The sequence below is a fragment of the Scardinius erythrophthalmus genome, assembly GCF_964197995.2.
Source record: "Scardinius erythrophthalmus genome assembly, chromosome: 5".
NCBI lineage: Eukaryota > Metazoa > Chordata > Actinopteri > Cypriniformes > Leuciscidae > Scardinius > Scardinius erythrophthalmus.
In genome coordinates this window covers 41,959,379-41,985,916 of record NC_138225.1, presented here as the reverse complement: position 1 = coordinate 41,985,916, position 26,538 = coordinate 41,959,379, and the positions used below count along the sequence as shown (strand labels likewise).

General features: G+C 37.2%; 2 protein-coding genes across 5 annotated transcripts in view; one reads left to right on the top strand and one right to left on the bottom strand.

Annotated features, from left to right (window-relative positions):
- The window catches only part of taf6 (TAF6 RNA polymerase II, TATA box binding protein (TBP)-associated factor), a 96,132-nt gene extending 86,211 nt beyond the window's left edge, over positions 1-9,921 (bottom strand). The window contains exons 1-7 of the mRNA XM_081367041.1: positions 9,488-9,921; positions 7,991-8,154; positions 4,527-4,613; positions 4,230-4,383; positions 3,087-3,143; positions 1,724-1,843; positions 89-204 (exon numbers count right to left, since the gene is read on the bottom strand). Of these exons, the coding sequence (XP_081223167.1) occupies positions 89-204; positions 1,724-1,843; positions 3,087-3,143; positions 4,230-4,383; positions 4,527-4,613; positions 7,991-8,146 (690 nt within the window). The 5' untranslated portion in view covers positions 8,147-8,154; positions 9,488-9,921. The remainder of the gene's footprint in view (positions 1-88; positions 205-1,723; positions 1,844-3,086; positions 3,144-4,229; positions 4,384-4,526; positions 4,614-7,990; positions 8,155-9,487) is intronic.
- Positions 9,922-10,965: 1,044 nt separating this feature from the next.
- LOC308691632 (uncharacterized protein) overlaps positions 10,966-26,538 on the top strand; it is a 176,059-nt gene continuing 160,486 nt past the window's right edge. For 3 of the 4 annotated variants that reach the window (XR_014030269.1, XM_081367042.1, XM_081367043.1), the window contains exon 1: positions 11,012-11,496. Coding sequence is in view for 3 of the 4 variants with exons in the window: in XM_081367042.1 (XP_081223168.1) it covers positions 11,098-11,496 (399 nt within the window). In the remaining variant the exon portion in view is untranslated. Of the gene's footprint in view, positions 11,497-26,538 lie in introns of all 4 variants that reach the window. The other variant, XM_081367044.1, reaches the window with a different exon arrangement.

The following is a 26,538-nucleotide window of genomic DNA, read 5'->3' as shown; positions in this document are numbered from 1 at the left end:
CAGTTAATGGCTGATAAATTTTCTTGCTTTAACCACCATTTAGAAAAAAATATTTTGGAGTAGACACTGCACACACACAAACACATACCGCTCTTTTGGCTTCACAAGATCCCACACAGGCTTCAGTGATCTCTTTATAGTACAGTTGCTGTTCCACAGAGAGCTCGTGTGTGCTACGCGGCTTCATCCGCATCTTCTCCTTCCCTGAATCACCATGAGTGAATGGTGTGAGTAAGATTGGAAAATCAGTAGAATAAAATTAACTAACACCAGATGTACAATTGCAATCAAAATCATTCAACCCCACAGAGACTGTAACAATTTATAAAATGTAAGCTTTTCTAAAGATCCCGTAAAAAAAAAAAAAAAAGCACTTTAGTGGCATATGACTATATATAATGTAATATTTTTGAGGGTTTTTTATAATGCAGCTATGTCATAATTATTCAACATTGCGGCCAAGTATGCCAAATTTGGCCAAGACAAGAGCTATGAAGAGCACTCACACAAGCTGTGAGAAAGCTATGGCTACAGAACATTTCCAAGACACTAAAAGTTCCATGAGACACAGTTGGTAGCATCGTTTCTAAGTTTAAAATGTATGGTACCATAGCAAACCTTCGAGGACATGGACGAAAAAAGACAATTTCATAGAGGGGAATAAGATGTTTATTCAGAGCAGCTGAGAAATAAAATAAAAAAAAGAGTTTTTGATTTTTTTGCCAAAGACTTGCTAGATGACTTGATAAAAGGAGGGAAAACATTTCAGTGCAGACTAAGAAAATTAAACAAGCCTTGACTTCATGCCCGGACACCTCGACAAATGCCACTCATGAACAAGAGAACATAAAAGGCTGACTTGAATATGCTAAAAGGAATTAGGAAAGGCCTGTGGAGTTCTGGAAGATTGTTTTATGGAGTGATAAGACCAAACTGGAACTTTCTATACCCATGAATCAGCAGTATGTCTGGTACAAAAAAAGGCATGGTTTATGACCAGACACAAACACAATTATTAAGGTCAAACATGGAGGTGGGTCAGTCTTGTAATGAGGGTGCTTTGCTGCTGCAGGAACTGAAAATTTCGACCATGTGACCAGCGTAATGGATTCTTTGAAGTATCAGGATATTTTGTCAAAGTTTGTGATGACTTCAATGTGTAAGCTGCAGCTTTACTGGATCATTGGACTTTCCAGCAGAATAATGATCCCAAGTATACATTCAAATCTACCTAACCTTGGTTCAAGGGTCAATCTTGGAATGTTCTTGAGTGGCCTGCACAGTCTCCAGATTTAAATTCCCTTGAAAATCTTTGGTGAGATTTGATGAAAGCAGTGACAGTGCAGGAACCAAAGAATATCAGTGAGCTGGAAGCTTTTGAACACATAATATTTCTAATAGAATAATATTTCAGTAAAGAGGTGTCAGATGTTTATTTTAGGTTATAAAGAGTAAAGAATTCTCTACAAAATTAGATTTTCGGGGTTGAATAATTTTGTATATGGATGTTTACAGCCATATTTGATACATATTTGATTTTTTATTTTAACTCAGTAACTCAACCTAACGTTCTCAGAATCACACATATTAATAACTTACTATGATGGTTAACTGATGCTATACTTGAAGTGTTTTCATACAATTTACCAGAATGTCTTGCAGGGCAGGGGGGTTCAATAATTCTGATTGCAACTGTACCTTTTTAACTTAACTAATTTCTGACCTTTGACTTCAGCAGAGGTTGCACCCTGACCCTTGGACTGGATAGAGCCTTCCTCTTCCTGTCCAGGTTTGACAGCTTTGAGCGGCTCTGTAGACTCTGCCTTCTGCTGCTCTTTAGGGGCTGAGTAGGATAAAGAAATCACAAAATTATTTCATGCATTTTTAATGTAATAAGCTAGAAATGGGATACTAGTATACTACTGCAAACTTGCACAGTATATACACTGTCTAATGCACAAATAGTATGTAAGTTAATACTAGTTAATAGGAATAGTATTAACTAGTTACCAGTAGGGATGTCACGATACCAAAATTCCAGTAGTCAGTACTGATAGCATTAAAATTTTACGGTTCTCGGTACCAATTTCGGTACCACAGCAAAACCTGTTGGAACTATTTTTCCAAGTTAAACTGAACTTTTATTTTGACGGGTTGCCGTGAAGACCTTTGAGTTTCTGTACGTGTATGATACGACGATAGTTTTTTCTTAAATTAAACGGTAAAATGCTCATGAAGTGACTCTGGAGATGAATTTCATCATATCATCATATCGTGAGGCAGCAGAGACTGAAAACAGTGCGAGCGTCACTCGTGCTTCAGTGTGTGTGAGGTAAATGAAACCGTGCGTCTGCGCCATTCATTCACACAGAGACAAGCAGAACATGCAGGGTTAATATTTAAATAGTCTTTTTGTAGTTTAATATACACAGTCACTATATATATATATATATATATAGAGAGAGAGAGAGAGAGAGAGAGAGAGAGAGAGACACACACACTATATCGTAGTATATACAGACAGTGCTCAAAGTAAAAAAGTTAGTCTGGAGCCCCGCGCTTAGATAAAACACGGAAGCGACTTAAAGCAGCTGCCTATTAGTGGGTACCGAATATACCCGGTACTACAGAAATGCTGGTATCGTCACATTTTCAGTACCGACTTGGTACCGAAGTACCGGTACTTTGACAACACTAGTTACCAGTATGTATGCAAGTAATTATGATATTCAACTGACACTACTTGATGAGAACTGAACTGAGCTGGACGATGACATCACTGGTTTCTGCAGAGCTGCTTTATAGCCCAATTGAACTAATTTAACAATTGATGATCTCTACAACGGAACTGAATCAACACTGAATTGACTTTCACTGAAACGTTTTAGAGCTGCTTTACAGGTGCATTGAACTCTGTTTGAATCATTGAATCTTTATTTTCCTGTTGATCAATAAACACAGAATACATTTATACTGCAATAATAGTGTGGTTTTAATATGAGCTTTATCTTTGCCCATAATCCAAACAAATTCCCTTACTCTATACCAACATAATGCAAATGAAAGAAAGGGCTGAAAACTCTTACCCGGAGGTGGGTTCTCTGGTATTGCAGGCTGGACACCATCAATGCTTAACCAGTGAGCTGAAAGACAGAGACGACAGGCTTTTTTCTTCTTCTTTTTTTTTTTGCTAATGTGGGAAACAATTAGCCTGGTTCTACCAGATTCTCGTACATTTCATTTGTACAGAGAGTCTGGCCTCTCTCCATTGAGAAACGTTTACTTCCTTGTAGGCGGGTTCTCTGTTAAAGTTCAAAACTATTGGATCTGCCCAGAGTCACTCAGGATCTGCCATAGCCAATCGCTAACGTGTGGTCGTCCGAATGATCAGAGGATTATGTTTAGAATAAGATGTCTGTCTTTTATAAAGTTTATAAAGCGACGATAATACTTTTTGTGCGCAAAAAAAAAAAAAAAAAAACGACTTTATTCCACTATTCATTTCCTTCTCTCTGTTCCTCGAGTCTTGATAAAGGAGCGCGTCTGTGTGTTGTACGTCACACGTAGACTCACTATTGGCCGACGCTAGTCATGTGTGTGATCACATCAACGTCATCGTTCTCAGCCACTCCCTCTATTCGCTGATTGGTCCTACAAAAAATTTGTTTCTGGAAACCTAAGAATATACAGCAGTCCCAGACGTAGTACTGAAGGAAAATGAAATTGAGCGGAAGTACGTAGGAGGGCGGAGCCAGGCTAGGAAACAATGTCATTCTCCTCACACAAAGCAGAGACTTGACTTGGAGACTTGACTCGCTGATTCAGTCTGATGTTAGCATGTTGCTAAGCTAACAATACAATGCTCATTATAAACACGTAATAAACAAAAGTAAACAGCAAAATAAATAATGGGCTAAATAGTCTATTTTTAATTAGATTTTCAGCATTTAATTAAAAAAATATATATTATTTAATTTTCCACTCATCTACTATCTTGAAACCTTTTTCACTGAGCTCACTTACAATGCATTCTGGGAAGGACACATTTGACTACTTTAGTATTTAGCAAAAACAAGGTATTCTAAAAGGCAAGAAAACTTATGCTGCTCCTTTTGGGACAGCTTTTAAGTCAGGACGGTATCTATAATGCTATATAAGTAAGCAACTCACTAGGTTTGGTATAGAGTTTGCATCTAAATAGTTTCATATGAGGAATGCTCGTTAATTACCTTTGAGTGAAACATCAAGAGGAACTCGAGGGAGGGGTGTGTTGATGATGTCACTAAGATCCACTTCCTTTTCTTCATAAAAGTGCAATTCTCTGCCGCCTCCACTTGCAAAGCGAAATGGGATGAACTCTTGAGACTGGAATCCATACAGTGGCTAAAGGAGACAAGTACAATTAAAGAAAAAAACTTGCTTTACATAGGAGAAATAATTTGTAAAGGATACTGAATGTTGTAGCTCACCAAGCAAGAGTTAGACAGAGAAAACAAATGACTCTCACTTCATTTCAGTTTTCTTACCTCCACGTTTTTTAGTTTAAGAGCATGGTCAATGTCACCAGTCATAAGTTTGCGTCTCTTCCCATGGTGCATAAACTTTAGTGCATCCTGTGGAAGATATCACATCAACACTTAAACAACACCTTCAGCTTTTCTGTGTAATCTCTCAATTGGAAATTAATGCACATTGCTGCAAACAATTACACTATGACCTGATTATTTTAACCAGCTATCATATTATCATTTGATCTAAAAGGAAAATAAATGCTAGATTCAACTTGCATATTTCAAATAAGGGTGATTGAAACAAATATAGTATTTTCCACAATGTTCGGTGAGCCTCGAACCCTCTAAACGGGGTCAATTTAACAATTTAAACAATAATAATCATTATTATATATTATGTATAGTAGAAAAAAAATACTATGGGAGTCAATGGGGTCCATCAAATGTTTGATTACGACATTCTTTAATATAAATATCTTCTTTTGTGTTCAGCAGAAGAAAGTAGTTCATACAAGTTCGGAACAATTCGAGGGTGAGTAAATGATGAGAGAATTTTCATTTTTGGGTGAACTATCCCTTTAATGTATAATATATATATTGTTTTCAAACAAATGATGAAAATATGGAATGAAGGAATCCATAGAGCTCTAAAATTATTTTTAGAGGTTAAAGGCGGCACCCTCTAAATCAGTGGGGATGTGCAAGACTAGCCAACTAGTCGATTAAATGATGCTGCTGCTGCTAGTCGACTATACTAGTCGTTTACAATTCTTTCTTTTTTTGCACATTAAATGTTTCGCTGTATTTTTTACTTCTTTTTTTTTTTCAAAGCCTACATTTAAATTACCATCATGTTAATGCTACATCTTGAAATTAATAAATGAATTAAACATTATGAATTCCTACTTGAACAGTTGCTATATCAACATCCAACGAGAATACGCTTAAATGTGCAATAGGTGATCTGGGAACTGCAAACCTAGCCTACTAGCATTGAAAGCACACGGTCTAACCCTCCCTGCAAATCGCCGTCCAAAGCCACGCCACATCCAAAACACATGAACGTGCACAGATCAGAAGCGAGACGACCAGAGACAACGTTATTGGATTACAGCATGTGTCATTTACAGGTAAGAACACTTTACAGTACAGTGAGGGGAAAGAAGGGCTTGCTTGCATACATAAGTATGTGATTGTGAAATGACAGTTCAGAAGTTGACCTGTTGACATAAAGGAAAGAATGCCCTGTATTTCAGCTTTATTAATATGCGATTTCAGGACATAGCAGCAATACAGCTGAATTTCACTGAATTATCTGCATAGGACAAAGTCAGTGCTGTCAAACTTGAAATGTAGATACTTGCCACTTGTTGTCGGTTCAGAAGGAAAGTTAGGGTGTTTGCCTGCCATTCTCACTCTGTCTGCACAGCGTACGTGACCATGCTGATGACGTATGATGCCTGCGTGAACAGGCTGCGCAATGGTACGCAAACACACGTTGACTGACAGGGAACACATGGTATCGAATAGACCGAAGGAAATTGAACTGAACATACATTTTATGGTCCTACGGCCTCCACAGATGATATATATTTATAAAAATACATTTAGACCGCTTAACATAGTGATTGCTCTCAGGATATGAGGAGACTTTCAACCAGCATAACAAAAAAAAATTCTGTAGAGAATCACATATTGCACCTTTAAATAATGTATAGTTGTTAGCACACGTCAGGCTGTTCTTGCGATTCTTTTTTTACCAGCCAGTGGTTGCCGTGGTAACGAACAACACCTTAACGTGCCAACTTACTTTTATTAGAGGAAATCTGTTTATAAAAGGCTATTGGGTTTTAACTTATTGGTCCTGCATGGTGTTGGGCGTACACACAATCGTCAGGTGTGTGGTCTCGCGGTCTGAACGAATCTTGTAGTATGTGCATTCTGAGGATTATAATGCTAAAAATCAGTTGAAACTGCCCTTATGTCTGTAGTCTCCCATAGTTTTAAAATCTTGTCTAGTGTATTTCAAGCATCAATCAAAATTCTCGTTGTGGCTTCGAAAACGAGCAGGGATCACTTGCTAAAAGTATATGAAAATACAGATGTGCAGCACCAATCTGGCATATACATAACATTAGAAACATTATAACACTATAGAATGCTGAGAATTCCTTGTGCTTTAATTGCCCGTGTTTTAGCACGGGAAGAGCGCATCTACAACAGTAAAAGTATCTGGCTAGCACATACTTAGTTCAAGTTCAGAATTGGATCAGTTATGAAAAATGGTATTGGTGCATCTGTAATTCCAAGTTGTTGTTTTTTTATTCTCTGAAATTTCTTATTTTGGTTTTCAGTTGCATTGCATAGTTTGTCAGTTTTACATTAAACGTGCAAAAGTTGTTTAATTTTTTACATCACAAAGATTTTATATTATATTACCCTGGTAATTTAATTGGACCAAAAAGGGGGGAAAAATACCAACATGTAATATATAAACATTTTAAATATTGTCTGTGTCTGTGTACTGTGCACGTTTGTTCTTAAAGGGGGGGTGAAATGCTATTTCATGCATACTGAGTTTTTTACACTGTTAAAGAGTTGGATTCCCATGCTAAACATGGACAAAGTTTCAAAAATGAAATTGTACGTTTGAAGGAGTATTTCTGTGCCAAAAATTGTCCTTCCGGTTTGTCACAAGTTTCAGAAAGTTTTTTTCGAGTATGGGTCTTCGTGACGTCAGCTGGGGCGGAATTTCCTTATATGGATCCTAAGGGCACTTCTCCGCGGGCGCGCGCGCGCACTCGTAGACCAGACAGAGAGAGAAGAGATCGAAAGCAGTACGTTACCTCATCAAAGCACTCTGCTCAGCTTTTGGAAGTCAATATCACCAAAGAAGTGTGTTTTTGGTTGCCAGGGCAAGACAACCCTGCACAGATTCCTAAAGAACCCAGCGCTAAGGGACCAGTGGATGGAGTTTGTTTTTTCAGAGACTGTTTGTTTTTGTGCAAGACTGTTTGTTCACTGCATTTCGACGATGATTGTTTTATAAACAAAGCCCAGATCGACGGATTTGCAGATCGTCTAATGCTTAAGGATCGAGCAGTCACAATGATAAAGGTTCGCGGTCGCAGGCGGTGAGTAACTGCTTCACATGTCTCTGTGTGTTGTTAGCTCGGTTACACAGCTTTAGCTTCGCCCACACGGCCCGCCTTCAGCCGCTCGTTTTTTTCCGGAAAGACTCGGTACAGCCTATCTTTCTTTTATAAATATAATAAAACTAAAGACTTTTTGGAGATATGAAGGATGCAATACTACTCTATAGGTACTCAAGATTAACAGGAGATTGAGTGAAAATTAGCATTTCACCCCCCCCCCCCCCCCTTTAAAACCTTAATGAAAATCATACTTTCTACATGTTCATTTATGTATAAGCTTACACTGCAAGTATAAACAAAATTGTTAATTGCAATTGTAAATACCTGTGCAATCTCTTTAATCCTGTAGCTAACCTCTTCGCTGAGGGCCAGACAGCTGTCTTCCTGCAGTGAGCCCACACCCACTGACTCTGCCATCGCCTTCATGGATTCAGTAGGGAGGATCACTGAACACAGCTTCTGTCTGCGCTCCTCTGCCATGTCTCACTCTATGGCAGAAAAACAACAACAAAATAAATCAGATATATTCAAATTTCAATGTCATCATCATCAGTAAATAAAGCTCTTTCAATCCATTTCCACTGGCAACAGAAATAGATCACTTTCAGAATGGTCTGCCAAGTCAAGTCACCTTCGTTTATACAGCGCTTTTAACAATACAGATTGTTTCAAAGCAGCTTTACAGTGATAATAGGAAATTAAAGTAACAGAGATTGTTTTGGCTTTCTATTTTTTTCTAGAAACAACTTCTAATAGTCTTGAAGGCATACATAAGTTTTTAAAAATGTATTACATTTATAATTAATGCCATCTTTTACAGCACATTTATATTAATGAATGTATAGTTGCCATGGAGTTATATAGCTGCATCTTTTAACATCTATTCTATATCTATTATCACAACTTAAAAAAAAAACTAGTTCAAATACTTTTAAATAATATTTCATTTAAAAAAGTTATTTTCTAAAAAAAAGTTGTATATATTTTAATTTCCATTACAATGTGAATTCACATATTGTTGATTTATTGAGTACTATATTTCATTGTGTATTACTTGGCCACAAGTTTATGGCTAGATGATTTGTACATTTGTTTACCAAGGTCATATATAGAAACTGGAATCAAGTTGCTAGCAAGTTATTCCTTAGGTGTAGTCTAATGATATGACTCTTTTATGGCTGATGCCAAAACAGATATTCACAGTGGAGTGTAACTGGTGGCAGATTATGAAGCAAATATATTACAAATAATCAAATTTAATGATAGAAAATGATCCATGCATTTAAAAATAAAAATAAAAAATCATTAACAATTATTTGAAAATATAACAAAAACGTTTATAACTAGAATATTGAGTTTTTCCAGAGCATTATATCCAATTAAAAATCATTAGAGTCTAACTGAGAAGAACTACGGGTCTAATATCTAGTTATTGGTTAGCTTAGTTATTTGTTTTACAGGAATCCAAAACACCCCTTCTCCGTAATGCATCAAGCAGCATCAACATCTCTTCCAATGTTCAACTCTTATAAAGGTCTGTCAGATTTCTTTGTGCTACAGAAAATATTTCCTGACGATCGGAAAAGTTTATTCATCTAAAACGAGTTCATGAGTTTTCAAACACATTTTTAAGCAAACTTAATGCGGGATTGAGTACACAAATGCTACTAACGTTACGCTGTCAAAAAGTTTTTTATGCACATATTCAAGCGTCTTAAAACTCATTAGGCCCATTATTTATATACAACTGAGGTTAATCATAGTCATTTTCCTGTAATACAATTGCACAAAAAGCAAAACTGAACTGCATGTCGTTCTTACCTTTAAAAAGATGATGCCGCAATGTTAAAACGATTAAAACCAATTTAAAAAAAGCAAATCCGTTATTGATAACTGCTCACTTTGTGGTCGTGCAGCTAATTGTTTATTTTCCCCCAGTATTTAATTTTATATTTATACTTGGTATATCCTGTTTAGCTCCGAACCATTTTTCTGAAATTCCGCCATTTTGAATTTGCTGAAAGGTCCTGAGAGTGCAAATGAAGGATCGAAACGTAATCCCATATACACGTTTTTACAAAAAATCACATTTTAGCATCATGTCATTTAATAAACTTTATAAAGAAGCTGACAAACGATTTACTAACAACTATAGCCAATTGTTTATGCAAAAACAACAACAACAACAACAACGTATATAGGTTATATTTTTATGCATCTTTCATGATATCGATTAGTTCGTTCATCCGCTAGCCAGTCTGTCGAAGATTGCTGCCATAGATATATATACACCTAGATACCTCATTAACGGCCATTTCAATGGGCCACCATAAGCCGTCCGCCATATTGGAGCAGTCCGTGGACATTCGAGAGCAAGTTGACAGAGCGTGTGGATAGTATACTGTATACAGTATATCTGTATATGAAATATAATTCAGCAGATGATTTTGCTAAACCAACACAATACAACAAGACAAAGGCGTCAGCTGACAATACTAAATTACCATAGTAAAAGTAAAAACATTATTACATTAGTAAAAACATGTAATATGAATTTAATATATCTAAAAACACAAACCAACACATTACCACCTGCGGAAGGTTATCCCATTTCTTTAGGAATTTAAATCTTGGCGGTTTCACAACCAGAATCTGCTCATTGATGTGGCATCATTGATTCTTATTGTGAGTGACGACACGCTGACCGTTGCAAGATGGCGGGCGCGCACAAGTATCGTCGAATGAGGCATCTACGTATATATATATATATATATATATATATATATATATATATATATATATATATATATATATATATATATATATATATATACACCTATGATTACCGCTATCAACATCATGCCTACAATAATCAACAGCCATTTCCCCCAAGTGTAATAATATTTGATTTTAGATTAATTATTTATATTAATATTCACTTGTTGAAATATTTGTTCTTGCAAAATTAAAGCGAAGAATGTGAAAAGATGTTTCTCAAACAAGATCGTTACAGTAGCCTAGTGTTTCTAAATTATTACTGGTCAAAATCACAAGTGCAGAACAGAGGTATCAAATCAATAAAAGATACATATCAACTACACAATTTGGGTGGGGGTTAGGGGAGAAACGATGTAAAAAAAAAAAAAAATGAGGATGTGAATACATAATGAAATGTTTTTATTATTCAGCTCAGCTGACATTTTTCAAAGTGAATTTTCTCTAGACTTTTTTTGCACAAGTGGGAGGGGTTGTTTTCTCGTCACTTCAATTATTGCCCAACTTTCAGCAGTGCAACGCCTAATTAACCCGTGATTATGGAACTCATACAAAAATTAGTTAATTGTCCATTTAAAGAAGCGGAAGTGGGCCGGATGCTTGCTAGGTGATGCGGGTTAGCTTGCAGGTTTGGCTCACTAAATTAATTGAGGACGATGACGGAAAGTTTAATCTTGCATCTCTTGATCCTGACTTTGACAGCAGAGTTTAGTGATGCAAGGACCTCTCAACTGAGCTCTAACCCTCCGATACCCTATCCATCCGGTCGGTCGCAAACGAGGGAACCGTTCCAAATCAAGCACCTCTGGAATCAAGCAAACGATTTGCCCAGCAGACAGATCACACGTGTCAAAACAGTAGCCGTGATTTGCCACGAGAATTACATGGAGATCGCGGTTAAGGTTGACCTCTTTGACGTTGATTTACCTGTGGATGCTTCAGAGCTGCGGCTTGGTGCCGACAGTCAGTTCACTCCTTCGTGTAAAGTGACCGCGTTCTCCAATAACGAGTACATCATAGCGGCTGAGCTCACTGACTGTGGCACGCAACACTGGGTATGAGCAATTCAAGCTTTTTTGTAGATATTTATTTTGGGTCAGAATCTGTTTAAGAGCAATTTCATCCGGGGGTTATTCCAGAAATAAGGTTTTGTTAAATACCTGGGTATGTTTGAGGGTAGTCCTTGCACACCCTTGTTTTTTCGTATAAAGGCCTAACGTATTTCGAATGTTCTTTTTTAAATCGTGTTTAACAACGGAATTTCTGGTGAAAACTACATTACCCATGATGCTGTACAAAATGCTGTACAGAAAATTACACCGATCAGAGAGTCGAAAGAAGAAACTGATGTGTTAAGCTGTATCCGAAACCGTTCTCTAATTCACTAATCCCTATATAGCCAAGTGTATGGCATTTGAGTGCACTAAGTTACCCAGATAGCAAAAATCATCTGGCCCAGACACTTAGTACGTTCTGGGCCAGATCCGCGCAATACCGGCACGGATCCGTTTTTTTTCCTCATCTGGACCAGAACTGGGCCAGCTCCGGATTCCTTTATGGCGATTTGGTGCAAGTGTGGGCCAGATCTGGTCCAGCTCCGTTCTGGATCTGGTCCAGAATCATGCTGGATTAGGGCCAGCTCATTTTGTTGATAGTACACAAACACACTCGCTCGCTCTATCCAAGTAGTATACTAGAATTTCATGAATCTTCTCATTTACATGATCTAATATCTTATGGTCTTATGCCACTTATATTTTTTTCTGTTTTTAACACAAAATTCTTATGCAATAAAAAGTCGAATTACTGTACTTTTTTACACTAAAATACCACATGATAATCTAGTGTTAGCACTAACTCACAGCCACTACTTCACAGTAAACATGCATTCAAAGAAAAATTATTTGGACCGTAAATTTGACCTATTCAAGGGCTTTATCTTTTGATCCATTTTCTATTTAAGCATATTAAAGCATATTAAAACAAATTCACAAAACAATGCAAAACAGTGCCACTGTGCATCTTTTCTTTTTATTTTGATAATTTTTGCACAAGTACTCAAAGTTTATATAAAACACTTAAGTCTCTACTTGCCGTTAACGGGATAGTTCACACAAAAAAGTAAATTCTGTCATTAATTACTCACTTTAATGTCGTTCCAAACCCGTAAGACTTTCGTTCATCTTTTGAACACAAATTAATTGAGATCTTTTTAATGAAATCTGAGAGATTTCTTTCCCTCCATTGACAGCTACGCAACTACAAGTTGAACAGTAAAGAAGATTTTTTTAGCTGAAAATGTGGTCCTTGATGATTTGTATAATTAAAGTCAATAGCTACAGTTAGTTTGAGAGTCAAAAAAACATATTACAGGCAAAACAAAATTAATACCTGTATGAAGCAAAACAATTGGTCTGTCAAAGAAACTGAACAGTATTTACAACATTATTACCAGTAATCCCCAGCCTCTGCAAACAGTCCTGTGTCACGGCAGTCTTGTTTTGCCTGTAATATGTTTGTTTTTTTACTCTCAAAGTGACCATTGAGTTGCATTATATGAATCACCAAAGACCACGGTTTCAGCTAAAAATCGTCTTTACTGTTTAACTGAAAAACAGTCACCTACATCTTGGATGGCTTGAGGCCGGGTGAGTAAATTAAGAGCAAATTTTCATTTTTCAGTGAACTTTCCCTTTAAAACAGTGATACAATCTCAGAACTTTTCTCAATGTATATTTGAAAATGTTTTTGAATGGGTATTCATGTTGTGTAGTGACATAAGCCCCATGAATGTATTTAGCCTATCCCAAATAATCCCCAATAATGGCAACACTTTCATTAGTTAATGGTAAGTTTCATTAATGTATAAACTAACATGAACTAACAATGAGCCAAACATTTGTTACAGTATTTATTCATGTGTGTTAATGTTAGTTAATAAAAATCCAGCTGTTGTTTGTTCAAGTTAGTTCACAGTGCATTAACTAATGTTAACAAATACAACCTTTGATTTTAATGTATTAGTAAATGTTGAAATTAATATTAACTAAGATTAAAGGATTAGTTCACTTTAAAATGAAAATTCTGTCATCATATACTCACCCTCATGTTGTTTCAAACCTGTATGAATTTCTTTCTTCTGCTTAAAGGGATACTTCACCTCTGGGAAGATGAATGTGTATTTAAAATAGATCATTTAAGTAGAAGAAATGTGAAGAAATTTTTGAATTTGGAGCTTTCTAGACTGAGAAAAGCCAGAAAATGTATTTTTGGCTTATGTGGATGAAAGACAACAACTCCCAGAATGCACTTGCTTCGCTGCCTTAGGAGGCCACGCCTACCGGTAAGAGTGCGCAGTTGTAAACAACAAAGCTAGCCTACGTGATGAGTTTGCGAGGGATTTAGAGATCGTACAAAATGTCCGGGATTCGGCTTTTGCGTTCTACAGTGGCCATTCATCATGCTTACTGTGGCGAGCAGGACGAGGCTGACGGCCGCGGGAGAACAGCGCGAGGGCGGTGGCGTCATTACTGAGAGGCGCCGGGTCTCGCATCTCTCACGGAGGAGCGGGAATTTTTCTTAGCAATGGTAAAACGCACATCAACCGATCACTTGTTTAGCGTTCATGTAAACACTACATTCAAATTCACCAATCGGAATGAACTCAGTTAGATTGAAAGGTGTGCATGTAAACAATGAATGGCGACCGCAGAAAGCAAAAGCTGAATCCCGGACATTTCGAACGATCTCGCCCGCCGGACAAGTCCGGGAAAAGGAGGATGGTTACTTACTCAGCTTTCTCCTACTATTCAGCTTTCTCCACAGAACAAGAGCCTGCTAGCTTAGCTTCCAAAGAAAGACGGCTGACACTGTACATTCTGAGTGAGATCCCACCCTCTATGGGCGGGCTGAAAACATGCGGAACAACGCCATCTACTGGCTGTAGTCTTTAGCCTCTGGCCAGAAAATCCTCCAATGACGCAAAATGACGATTTTTGCGTCATCGGAGGATTTTTTCCAGACAAAAAATACATAAATCTCTTGTCTCAGGGGGATATGAGGGTGGAAAGCATGGTAATTCGAAAATACTACAGGTTTTCTACTAATACAAAGCTTAATGCTAAATCCTGAAGTAACCCTTTAACCATTAAGGAATATATTTAGAAGAATGTCAGTAACCAGACAGTTTTTGGGTCCCATTGACTTCCATAGTATATTTTTTTTCCTACTATGGAAGTCAATGGGACCCAAAACTGCCTGGTTACGGACATTCTTCTAAATATATTCCTTTCTGTTCAGCAGAAGAAAGAAATTCATACAGGTTTGAAACAACATGAGGGTTGAGTATATGATGACAGAATTTTCATTTTAAAGTGAACTATTCCTTTAATAAATGCTAAAGAAGTGCAGTTCATTCTTAGTTAATGTTAACTAAGGTAGTTAACTAATTTTAACCAATGAACCTTATTGTAACGCGTTACCAAAATAATTTTATAGAATGAACAGTAAACATCAAAAACCAATCAGGACAGGTCTGAAAGCCATGGTATTACAAACCACTTCATATGTGCCGTTTAATTCCCCTGAGGCATCTGAAAAAGAAAAAAAAAGACCAAGAAGAAAGATTTTAGATATTCATGTAATTGCCGCACTAAATAAAGAATTTGACTGCTGTTCTGTACTGTGCTGTGCAGCTTATATCTGAAATTTACCTCAGTTAAGGCCTCTTTGGCTCTTAAACGTTCCTTCCGGCCGCCGTCACAGATCAAAGGTTAAATCAACGGATGCCGCAAGAACCTATTCCACTATCTGCTGCACTGGTAGAAGACTGTTTTTTCCTTACAGCTCCTGTTGAGAAAAAAAAATATGTGCAAAAAACATCAACCTCCAACTAATAAGCTTCTGAGTCCTGATTTATAGTTCTTCTATAATGTAGATCAGTTAAGGCCTGTTACTGGTAGGCCTATATCAATTATTTAAACATTAATTTATATTGATCAGGATCAGATATCACATGGTCCTTCAGAAATCATTCTAATATGCTGATTTTGTACTCTGGTAACATTTCTTATCAATGTTAAAAACGGTTGTGCTGCTTAACATTTTTGTGGAAATGGTGATCATTTTTTCATGATTCTTTGATAAATAGAAAGTTCAATGAACAGCATGTATTTGCATATATTAAATTAAGATTATTAAAGCATTTACTAAATATAAATTATTTGGTAACATGAATGTCACTGACTGTTAATTTCCATCGATTTAAGACATCCTTGATTAATAAAAGTATTAATTTTACCACAAATGTTTGAATGGTATAGTTGTTTCCACAAAAATATGAAGCAGTACAACTGTTTTCAACATTGATAATAATCATAAATGTTTCTTGAGCATCAAATCATCATAATTAGAATGATTTCTGAAGGATCACGTGACACTGAAGACTGGAGTAATGATGCTGAAAATTATAGCTTTGATCACAGGAATAAATTAGCCTACATTTTACTATAGAATGTAATAATATTTCACAATATTACTGTATTTTTGATTAAATAACCACAGTCTTGGTGAGCAGAAGAGAATAGTATCGTTAGTTACCATTAGTTGACAAACTAAAAATTAACTGCAACTATCATTTATTAATCTGTTAATTTTATTTCAACATTTACTAATGCATTATTAAAATAAAATGTTGTAGGCTATTTGTTAAAGGAGAACTCCGGTCAATTTTAACATTGAGCTCATTTTTTTGTACATTTGGAGTGCTGTCAATACAGAGAACAACGACAAAAATCGGTGTTGCCTACACCGAGTTATTCTATTTTTAAAATTTGCACCCTGTTGACTTCAATGGGGCAAGTACTAAACCTGCTTTTAGGCTCTTAACATCCTTGATGTGTCATTACAAGTGCACAGAAAATGTGAGTGATTCCTTCTGAGTGAACACGAGTGAATCTGACTGCAGTAGATGTAAAAGATATGTATAAAAAACGATGTTATTTAAGCCAGCGCAAATACCTGTTTACATCCTGTTTTTCGGTTGAAGTCCAAAGTAGTCGATTGCCGAGTTCACGCGCATAGGTTTATCGCGCGTGAACTCGGCAATCGACTACTTTGGACTTCAACCGAAAAACAGGATGTAAACAGGTATTTGCGCTGGCTTAAATAACATCATTTTTATACATATCTTTTACATCTACTGCAGTCAGATTCACTCGTGTTCACTCAGAAGGAATCACTCACATTTTCTGTGCACTTGTAATGACACATCAAGGATGTTAAGAGCCTAAAAGCAGGTTTAGTACTTGCCCCATTGAAGTCAACAGGGTGCAAATTTTAAAAATAGAATAACTCGGTGTAGGCAACACCGATTTTTGTAGTTGTTCTCTGTATTGACAGCACTCCAAATGTACAATAAAATGAGCTCAATGTTAAAATTGACCGGAGTTCTCCTTTAACATTAGTTAATGCACTGTGAAGTAACATGACCAAACAATGAACAACTGTATTTATATTAATTAACATTAACAAATACAGTAACAAATGTATTGTTCATGGTTAGTTCATTGTAATTAATATTAACAAATGTTAATATTAACAATTAACGATATTATCAATTAACAAATTAATAATGTTAACAAATGAAACCTTATTACAAAGTGATGGTCTGCAGTGCAGGAGGCCTTAGCTAGTTTAAGCTAACACTAGCCTATCACTAACATTGCCGCAGTTAAAACTTTAACAACAGTGAAAATTAAAGCAGTTAAAATTCGTCAATTACATATTACAATCCTCTGGGTCGTCTTTGTGTTAGCATATGCCCTCTGAAAACATAAGAGTGAGCTAACATTACGATTCAATGCCGATCTAAGGAGCAATAAAAACTCCAAAAGTTAATTTTAAAATTTAAGCTAACGAGTACACAATATAATCAATAAGAAATTAAGTAATTAATAAAACAGTTTGACCATGTGTGACTTACCTTGGTGAAGTGTTTGAGGTAGGATACCGAGTCCTAATCTGTTTTGCGACTGTTGTTCCCACCCACTGAAACCGGGCCCGGGCTGGATCCGTTTTAGAGCAGTGAAACGGAGTTGACTGTGATGCGGATTTGCCTTTGTTTCTCTGGCGCATAGCACACGCACGTCTGCAAGATGTCTGTTAAAGATCACTTCATCTGGAAAGCATATGCTGTTTACTAACATCTGATAGGCCTTGTTTACACTGTCAGTGAAAAGTGACCCAATTCCGATTTTTTGCTCATATGTGACACAGATCCGATGTGTTCTATGACAGTGTAAACAGGAAAAAAAACGCATGCATTCGGATATTTCGAGATTGGTTTCAGGCCTCATTCATATGTGGAAATAAATCGGATATGTGCTAATGCGACTGTCATGTAAACAGGCAGATCGGATTTTCTGAGGCATTAGGCAACGTCTCCGCGGTTTAATGACGAGAGAAATCCCAACGTGCATCTGCAAAAGGACGGATGGCCCAACGAAATGTGTCGTCGTAAGAGAGGAATGTGAAAAAATTGACACAACATATTGTCGTACACAACAAAATTTTGGACCCACTGCTCCTCGTTAAAGCCAGTATTTAAAGCCAATATGCTCCCACCAGTCCTGAGATCTCTCACACACAGTAACTGAAGCATATGTGCAATGATGGCACTTTTCGTACTCCTCCGCCTCAAAATCATGGTGATGTTTGGTGAACTTCACATATATAGCAGAGCATCAAGCATATTTCGCATCCGCCCATGTGCAAGATGTAAAATGTAACCCTTTAAGCATGCGCAATGTTTCAGATAGTATAGCAAGTGTAAACACATGAATCGGATATGGGTCACAATTGAAAGAACGTGTAAACGGATGGTCAAAGAAATAGGATAAAGGTAACAAATCAGAATTGGGCATCAAGCCCTGCAGTGTTAACGAGGCCCTAGACATCTTTAAGATGTCAGTTTAACATGCATTCTAAATCATTACATCTTAAAGACATCTTCTAAACATCTATTTGACATCTGACAGGAAACGTCCTACACTGAAAAAAATTATTCGTTGAATTAACTGAATTTTTTTTATGGTAAGTGGTTCCACACAATTGATTTTGGCTACATTTAAACAAATGCATTAAGTTGAACTAAAGTTTAATAAGTTCAAATTAATGCATTCGTTTAAATGTAGCTAAAATCAATTGTGTGGAACCACTTACCATAAAATCTAGTAAATTCAACTTTCATTTTTTTCACTGTATAGACGTATTGCAGATGAGCAAACACTCTTAAAAATACGTCTTCCAGACGTAAACGCACATCAAATAGACGTCTCCGTGATGTATGTGTGCTATCTGGGTAAGGTCTATATCTGCAAGGAGTGAACGAAATGAAGTGAGTGAATTCGGACACTGACGTTTACACTGTGCGTCGGAGAGCTGGAGCTGTCGCAGAAACTGCTTTGTTTAATATAAAATAAAAATAAAATAATAAAACTAATTTTATCTTACATGCTACTTTATAAAATAATATTAATAACAACAACAACAATCATAATGACTGTAACAGCTTTCCATTAAGCCGCTGTTGTACTGGTAATAGGAGTGAGCAAGTAATCAACGCGTATAAACTCCATGAACACAGATGTAAGATGCAACCAATGTCTTTTATTTATTGTGCTCTAATTGATTAATGTGTTGCTTCCAGTTAGCTTCTTGTAGTGTCTCATTCGCTGTTGACTTAAGCGAACAATAGCCATTTCAGCTTCAAAGAGATCCTCCAATGACAAAGACTGTCCACCCTGTGTTGCTTTAAATAGCTTCATTTGCCCAGCCAAGGTAGATTTAGTAACATTGCAATCTAATGCCAGTAATTCTCAATTCGCTTCAGATGATGGAGATCCGGTCACGGAGATATTCGTACTTACGAGTTGGGAAGTCGTGTTTATGACGTCAGGTGTCTTCAAGTCACTTTCGTCGGAGAAAGGTAGCGGTGTAGCCTACCTCTTAATTTACTACACAAAAATACTGCAAGGTTTTTATACTCTACAACTAGAAAATGAAGATCAAAGAATGTGCATCACTTGTGATGTTTTGTTTTTAATTTATGACGCCACTGTAAACTTTATCGTTACATATATTACAATGCTATTATATTTTGTGCTGGCAATTAACTTTTGTTGTAAATAAAAAAAAGATTGAAAATGTCACTGCCAGTGTTGGGAAGTTGCGTGTAACGGCATTACGTAATTTAATTACAAAATAAATGAAACTGTAATCAGTTACATTTTCTGAGAAAAAAGTCTAATTAAATTAGTTACTTATTAATGATTACAAAGGGGGTCACATCTGAATATTTTCTGAAAAAAGCTAAGATACGTTTAAATTTGCTACTATGCCTGTTTTTGATGTCTCCTGCCAATGCCTTGTGCTGTTTAAAGGGTGTTTAGTAAAGCGATGCAATAGGTCTTTATCACACTTCCGTGTTCGAAAAGCGGAAGTTTCAAATAGGAGCATAAAAAAAAAAAAATCCACTCCAGCCTGTGTCAATGGCTGTGCCCATAACATGGGTTGTTGTGAATTAGTTTTGTGTGTGTGTGTGTGTGTGTGTGTGTGTGTGTGTGTGTGTGTGTGCAAAATCCAGCACAGAGACCTTTTCTAAAGACACCAGCCTCAGTTTACAGTCATTAGTATTGTGAAACAAAGAGTCATATTTCGATGCATATTTCGTGATTTAAAGGGGAGCACGCAAGCCTGTATGTGTGAGTGCAATACTTCAGACTCTGATCAACTTATTTTATTGCAGAACTGCAAGAATAAAATGCAAACTATGCATCACATTAAAAAAACGTTAGAATTAGACAAATCTTAAAATGTTAATTTTATGGGGATTCAATTAAAGTTGGGGGAAACTTATGGTATTAAACAATGTTCGCATTTTTTCATGCACTTTACGATGCTATAAAATTGAAGTAGTTTAAATAAAGGAATATTTCCAGCCCACAGACTATTATCAAAATTAACTGGTTTGGTCATCGTAAATGTCTCATCTGTGTTTGAGTGCAGTGATACTGTAGACACTAAATAATAGGTGGTAATATAATGCAAAAATAAACAATTACATTAAAAATAAAATTAAATCATTCCTCTGGCAGTAACTTGAGCTGCTCGTTAATCTCAGCATTGGCAGCGCTGACAACGCGTCTCTCAGATAATGTTACACGTTAGAATCGAAGATGAAATGCATGTAGGGTATGATGTAAGTCTAAATAAACAGTTTTGAATATTGACTTATTGTTAAGTGAAACTTAATGGGTGTAATTTTCCTCTCAAAACTGCCGTCTGTCCATTGACAATGTAGGCGGAAATTCCTTTACGCAACCAATGACGACATGCGGCTGGGATAAAGGCCTATTCTGATGCTTTTATGGCGTTCCGATCGGCTCTTTTATGACTTTGCAACATGCACTCGTCTCAATGAACGTGTCATGACCACGTTTATGGAAGGCGAATGGGGCCAATTCTCTTTAAACGAAACACGTGAAATTTGGCCACGTCAACACGCACTGTTTGAATTATTATAATCTTAATTCAAGTGATGAAGGATTTTGAAAGTCTGACAGTAATCAGTGTTGACTAGGGCTGTCACTTTTGTGAAAAAATCCTGTTTGATTTTTGAGACATAAGTGTTCATTGAATCGATTGTAAAATCGATTATCCATGTCTAAAGACGTTTCCATTTTAAACGCCAAATATGGGGAAATCCACGGACAACTAAAAGGCATTAGAGGGCGCGCCGCGCTTGAGATGTGCACAAGTCAGCAAATTTTCCTGATGATTTATTGGCGTGAAGCTTCGTGCACAATGACAAAAAGGAGTGCAACATTCTCGAAAAGCAATAAGTAGAGTGGACTGCCATAACAGCACTGAAAACATTACTGCAGGCTTCAACATGGCTGTGTTTACGATTAGAAATGTCAAACAAATGTTGCCTACGTAGGCAATTGTAGACTGTAGCCCGAATCTGTATCTGTATGCATGAGTATGCTGTCTGCATACCGGCAGAATTCACAGTTTTGTAAAAAAAGACACATTATGCAGAAGTATAATTTACTGTTATTCGTGTTTGTCAGAGCCTGCAGTTGCTGTGTGACGCGCGTTCGCTGCGGGCGTATCGTGACGAGCTGGTCGCGCTCCGAGAGAAGGCCGTTAAAATCGATTCCCTATTTTCGTTTTCGAAACTTGCGTTGGTTGGTCCGATCGTTTGTACAATCGATTTTCGAACATAAAGTGACAGCCCTAGTGTTGACTACTACTGTAAAGGTAGGACCACACCAAACTGACGCCAAAGAACTAGCATTGATGAAAGCCGACTGTGTTGTCGCCTGCGTCAGCGGAAAAAAAAAAAATCTGTGCTTGAACACACCGAAAGGACTACAGGCGACTAAAGGAGATAACTCCATTTAAGCGGATATATTTGTCTATATTCGATTAACCCTACCTGGTTTAAATGTTTGGAGATGTTTAAAGGGATACTTCAGCATTTAGCATTAAGCTTTGTATCAGTTAATTTTCGAATTACCATGCTTCCCTCCCTCATATCCCCCTGAGACGAGAGATTTGTTTTTTTGTTTTTTTTTTGTCTGGAAAAAATCCTCCGATGACACAATTGTCATTTTGCGTCATCGGAAGATTTTTTGGCCAGAGGCTAGAAAATACAGCCAGTAGTAGGAGCTCGTTCCGCATGTTTTCAACCCGCCCATAGAGGGTGGGATCTCACTCACAGAATGTACAAATAGTGTCAACCAAACCTTTTTTTGGAAGCTAAGCTAACAGGCTCTTGTTCTGTGGAGAAAGCTGAGTAGTAGGAGAAAGCCAAGTAACGTTAGTAATGCCTGGTTCAGATTACACGATTTTAGCCCGATTTTGGCACGATCCATTTGACGTAGGGTGTCGTGGGGATTCGTAAACGACAACGGGCGTCGTGACGCAAGATTCGATCGTTTCATCTCGTATAGTGTGTCATAGTGGGCGACAACCTACGTCGCGTCTGCGATGCTTCACGACATCACGACAAAAAGACTAGCATGTTTAATTTTTTAATGGTCCTCCACGACGGGTTCTAGAGTGAGTGAGTATGTGAGCGAGAGTGAGTGAGTGAGCGAGAGAGTGTGTGTGCGCGTGTGTGTGCGCGCGTGTGTGTGTGTGTGTGTGTGTGTGTGCGCGCGCGCGCGAGTGAGCGAGCGAGTGTGTGTGCGTGCGTGTGTGTGTTTGTGTGTGTAATCGAGAGTGAGTGAGTGTGTGAGTGAGTGAAAGCCTGTGTGTGTGTGTGAGTGCGTGTGTAATATATGTGCGAGTAAATGTGTGTGAGACGGCTCGCGATGACTGGTCGTAAAGCAACGTGTAGTCTGACATGTTTCTTGTCCACGACATGACAAGATTTTTAGCAGTCAAAATCGTGTAATCTGACACAGTGACTATCGTAACAGACAAAAAAATCGTGTAATCTGAACCAGGCATAAGGGTTACCATCCTCTTTTTCCCGGACATGTCCGGCCGTCGAGATCGCCCAAAATGTCCGGGATTCGGCTTTTGCTTTCTACAGTCGCCATTCATTGTTTACATGCACACCTTTTGTTTCAGTCTAACTGAATTCATTCCGATTGGTGAATCTGAATGTAGTGTTTACATGAACGCTTAACAAGTGATCGGTTGATGTGCGTTTTAGCATTGCTAAGAAAATTCCCGGTCCTGCACGCTCTTACTGGTAGGCGTGGCTTGGGAGTGGCCTCGTAGTGCAGCAAAGTAAGTGCGTTCTGGGAGTTGTTGTCTTTCATCAGCATGAGCCAAAAATAAATTTTCTGGCTTTTCTCAGTCTAGAAGGCTCCAAATTCAAAAATAATTTCACATTTCTACTACATAAATGACCCATTTTAAATTCATCTTTCATCTTTCCAGAGGTAAAGTATCCCTTTTACAATTGAAAACAAAAAAATATCAAATGTAATGTTACATTACTTTATTAAAGTAATTTAAATAGTTAGACTACTTATTACATTTGAAATGGGGTGACTTGTAATCTGTAACCTACTGTATTACATTTCCAAAGTAACTTACTGTATTACATTTCCAAAGTAACTTTTCCAACACTGGTCACTGCTAAATATTGTGGTATTCTGCCACGTTTCTCATTGACACGCCCCCAACTCGTATAGTTTCCCAGTTGAAAATTGGACATGAACGCCTTGTATTTACCTCTGGGAAGCTTGTGAATGTTTATATGGTTGTCAACGAATGGGATGCTAGGCCTACATTTTATTCAAAACTAAATATCTTTACATTTTGGCTTTAAGATTTCCTCAAGAAATAAGAATAAACCGGATGTCCTCCATGATTTCTATTCAATGAGTTTGTAATCACAACTTCAGAAGTGGGAGGTAGGATATTTCCAATAGAAGTGAAATGCAGGATATAATATTGACAGCTAGTGGTTGAAATAGTTACTGCAGTCTAAATTCTAAGTATTGGAAAAAGTTTTAACCTAAGCATGAGTATCACTAAAATTAATCATAAATATTAGTGATAAAATAAATGTCACTAGTAATGGCTATTCGAGTGTGGTGATTCAATCTTTTCTGGGTTTTTAATAGAGAAAAATAGAAATAAGTACTGGCTATATAAGGGGATTTTACGGTACTAAATATTTACCTCTAAACCATTTATCAGCTGTAATACACACGTGTAACCACTAGATGGATGTATTGCCCTATATATAAATGTATAAACATGGCTGTGTACATTGCTTTCAGACATAATTTTTAATTGCTTTGGGTTTTGCATTTGGATATAGGCCTTTGAGGCATTATGAGTGTTTTTTTTTTTTTGTCAAATTTAAGATTGTTTTTTGCTGAAGTATCAGTTTTTACATTATTATTAGTCAAATCTAGACAGAGAAAGCATTTTGTTACTCTTTCTGATTATTTTTGTGTGACTAATCAAGCTATTGCATGTAGCTAGTATATTGACAGTGCAAGTCTGTGGTCTCTCATCCTGTTTGAAAAACTCAGCAAATTGACAAATTCCGAAGTAGCTTTATTGGCATGGCAAAAAGGCTTTACATTGCCAAAGCATCGACAGGCCTCTGATCCAACTGAGTTGAGCATTATCAAATTTGCAGGCAACAATGGGCTAGTTAGGGTTATAAATAGTACTGTAGAAATAGATTAATAAGAAAATATTAGTAAAAACCACTGAAAAGAGAGCAACTTCATCGTTGAAGAAATCGACTAGTCATGACTTTCTCGAAACATTTAATCAGTTTTTTCGCTTTTTCTAGATTCAATCATATAGGCTCGTTCTTACGTTCTAGTGCATGTACTTGCACACTCTTTAAAAACGGCACTTTAAATGTCTTGACAAAGTAAAACGTAAATGACGTTTTGTATATATTCAAAATAAAACGACTAGATTGTACTGAATGTCAGCTTGCTTATTTTTCTCAAAATAAGGATTTAAGTTCACATGTCATGCAAACAAGAATCTATGCTTCTAACCACAGGTCGAGAGACGTCGTTCCAACCACACAACTTTGCAAAACTGTTTGCGAATGTTCGTTGGAACTATGGTTGTAAACACCAACTCATTGAACTATGCTAATGTTGTAGCAGATTTAAAGTCTCTTTGGTTCAGGTCTCAAAGAAAGCTCTTGAGTCGAAGTTCCAGGTCTCAGAAGAATTAGCTTTATTGAACAAGCAAAGTGAGATGCCAGCTGTTCATCTGATCTTAACATTGCCAGACGTCATGTCTTATACCCTTTCCTTATCGCTAGGTACCCAATGGGCATCCTTATAGCTATCCCCCCCCCCACCCCCCCACCCACCCGTAATATCGCCACCGTTAAAAATATCTTTCCAGAGGCTTTCTATTGGTGGAAAATCTGACCATACCATTTAAAAAAAAAAACAAAAAACATCTTATATAACATGTATTTCAGTGCCTTCCACTACCTCCACCCTTCCCATATGACTAATGTACAGGATTTTGTGTGCTTTTCCATCTGCACAAACCCTTTGATCTGTTTTCTGCCTGGTACATCAGCATATAGACTTTTTGCATGAGACAAATGACGGAACTTGCAACCAAAGATGGCTAATGATGCTTTTGGGAAATGCACCAGAGCGGTCAGACAAAAATCTGATTTGGACTGACCGTAGTCTGAATTGGTCTGAACGTAGCGTAAGGCTACGTTTAAACTGTTTGTCCAAATCCGATTGTGTATCCGATTGGAATCTGATTTAAAATGATTGATGTCCACATTGTATATCGCAGACTTTTAAGATCGTAATTGGGTCCATGCCGCTCTTTCGTTTTCTGGAATATCGGCATTGGTTTGAGTGACAATGACGTTGGGTTGGTAGGCATACACCGAAAACAACCGAAACATCGAGGGGTTTGCAATACAGATGCTGTCTGATTTACAACATAACAATGTGTAGAAGCTGTGTTGGACTCGTGCATCTTCTGAGGCAGCGACAGAACTGTAGGAGGCTGATATGAGCAGCTTTAGTCCGTGCTGTCATCTCTGCCGGTTTCAAAATATTCTGTTATATTGTCGTTTTATGCTCGACCGGCACTTTGCAACAACACAACCTTGTTTCTGCAGTGACTTTCTGTATGTTTACTATAACAACAGGAGTCGCAAACTAAGCAAAATCCGATCAGAGCGGTCAGATTGAAATGGATTTCCAGAAATGCAATTTGAATAGAATTTCAAACCACATATGAATGAAAGGGTTAGTTCACCCAAAAATGAAAATTCTGTCAGTAATTACTCACCCTCATGTTGTTCCAACCGCGTAAGACCTTCGTTCATCTTCGGAACACAAATTAAGATATTTTTGATGAAATCTGAGCCATGTTTCACTCCTCCATAGGCTTCTATGTGACCGAAACTTGCTGGCCCAGAAAAGTTATTAAAGAGATAGTTAATATAGTCCAAGTGACTCCAGTGGCTCAATCTTAAGTATATCAAGCGACGAGAATACTTTCTGTGCGCAAAAACAAATAAAAATAACGACTTTATTCCACTTTTCATTTCC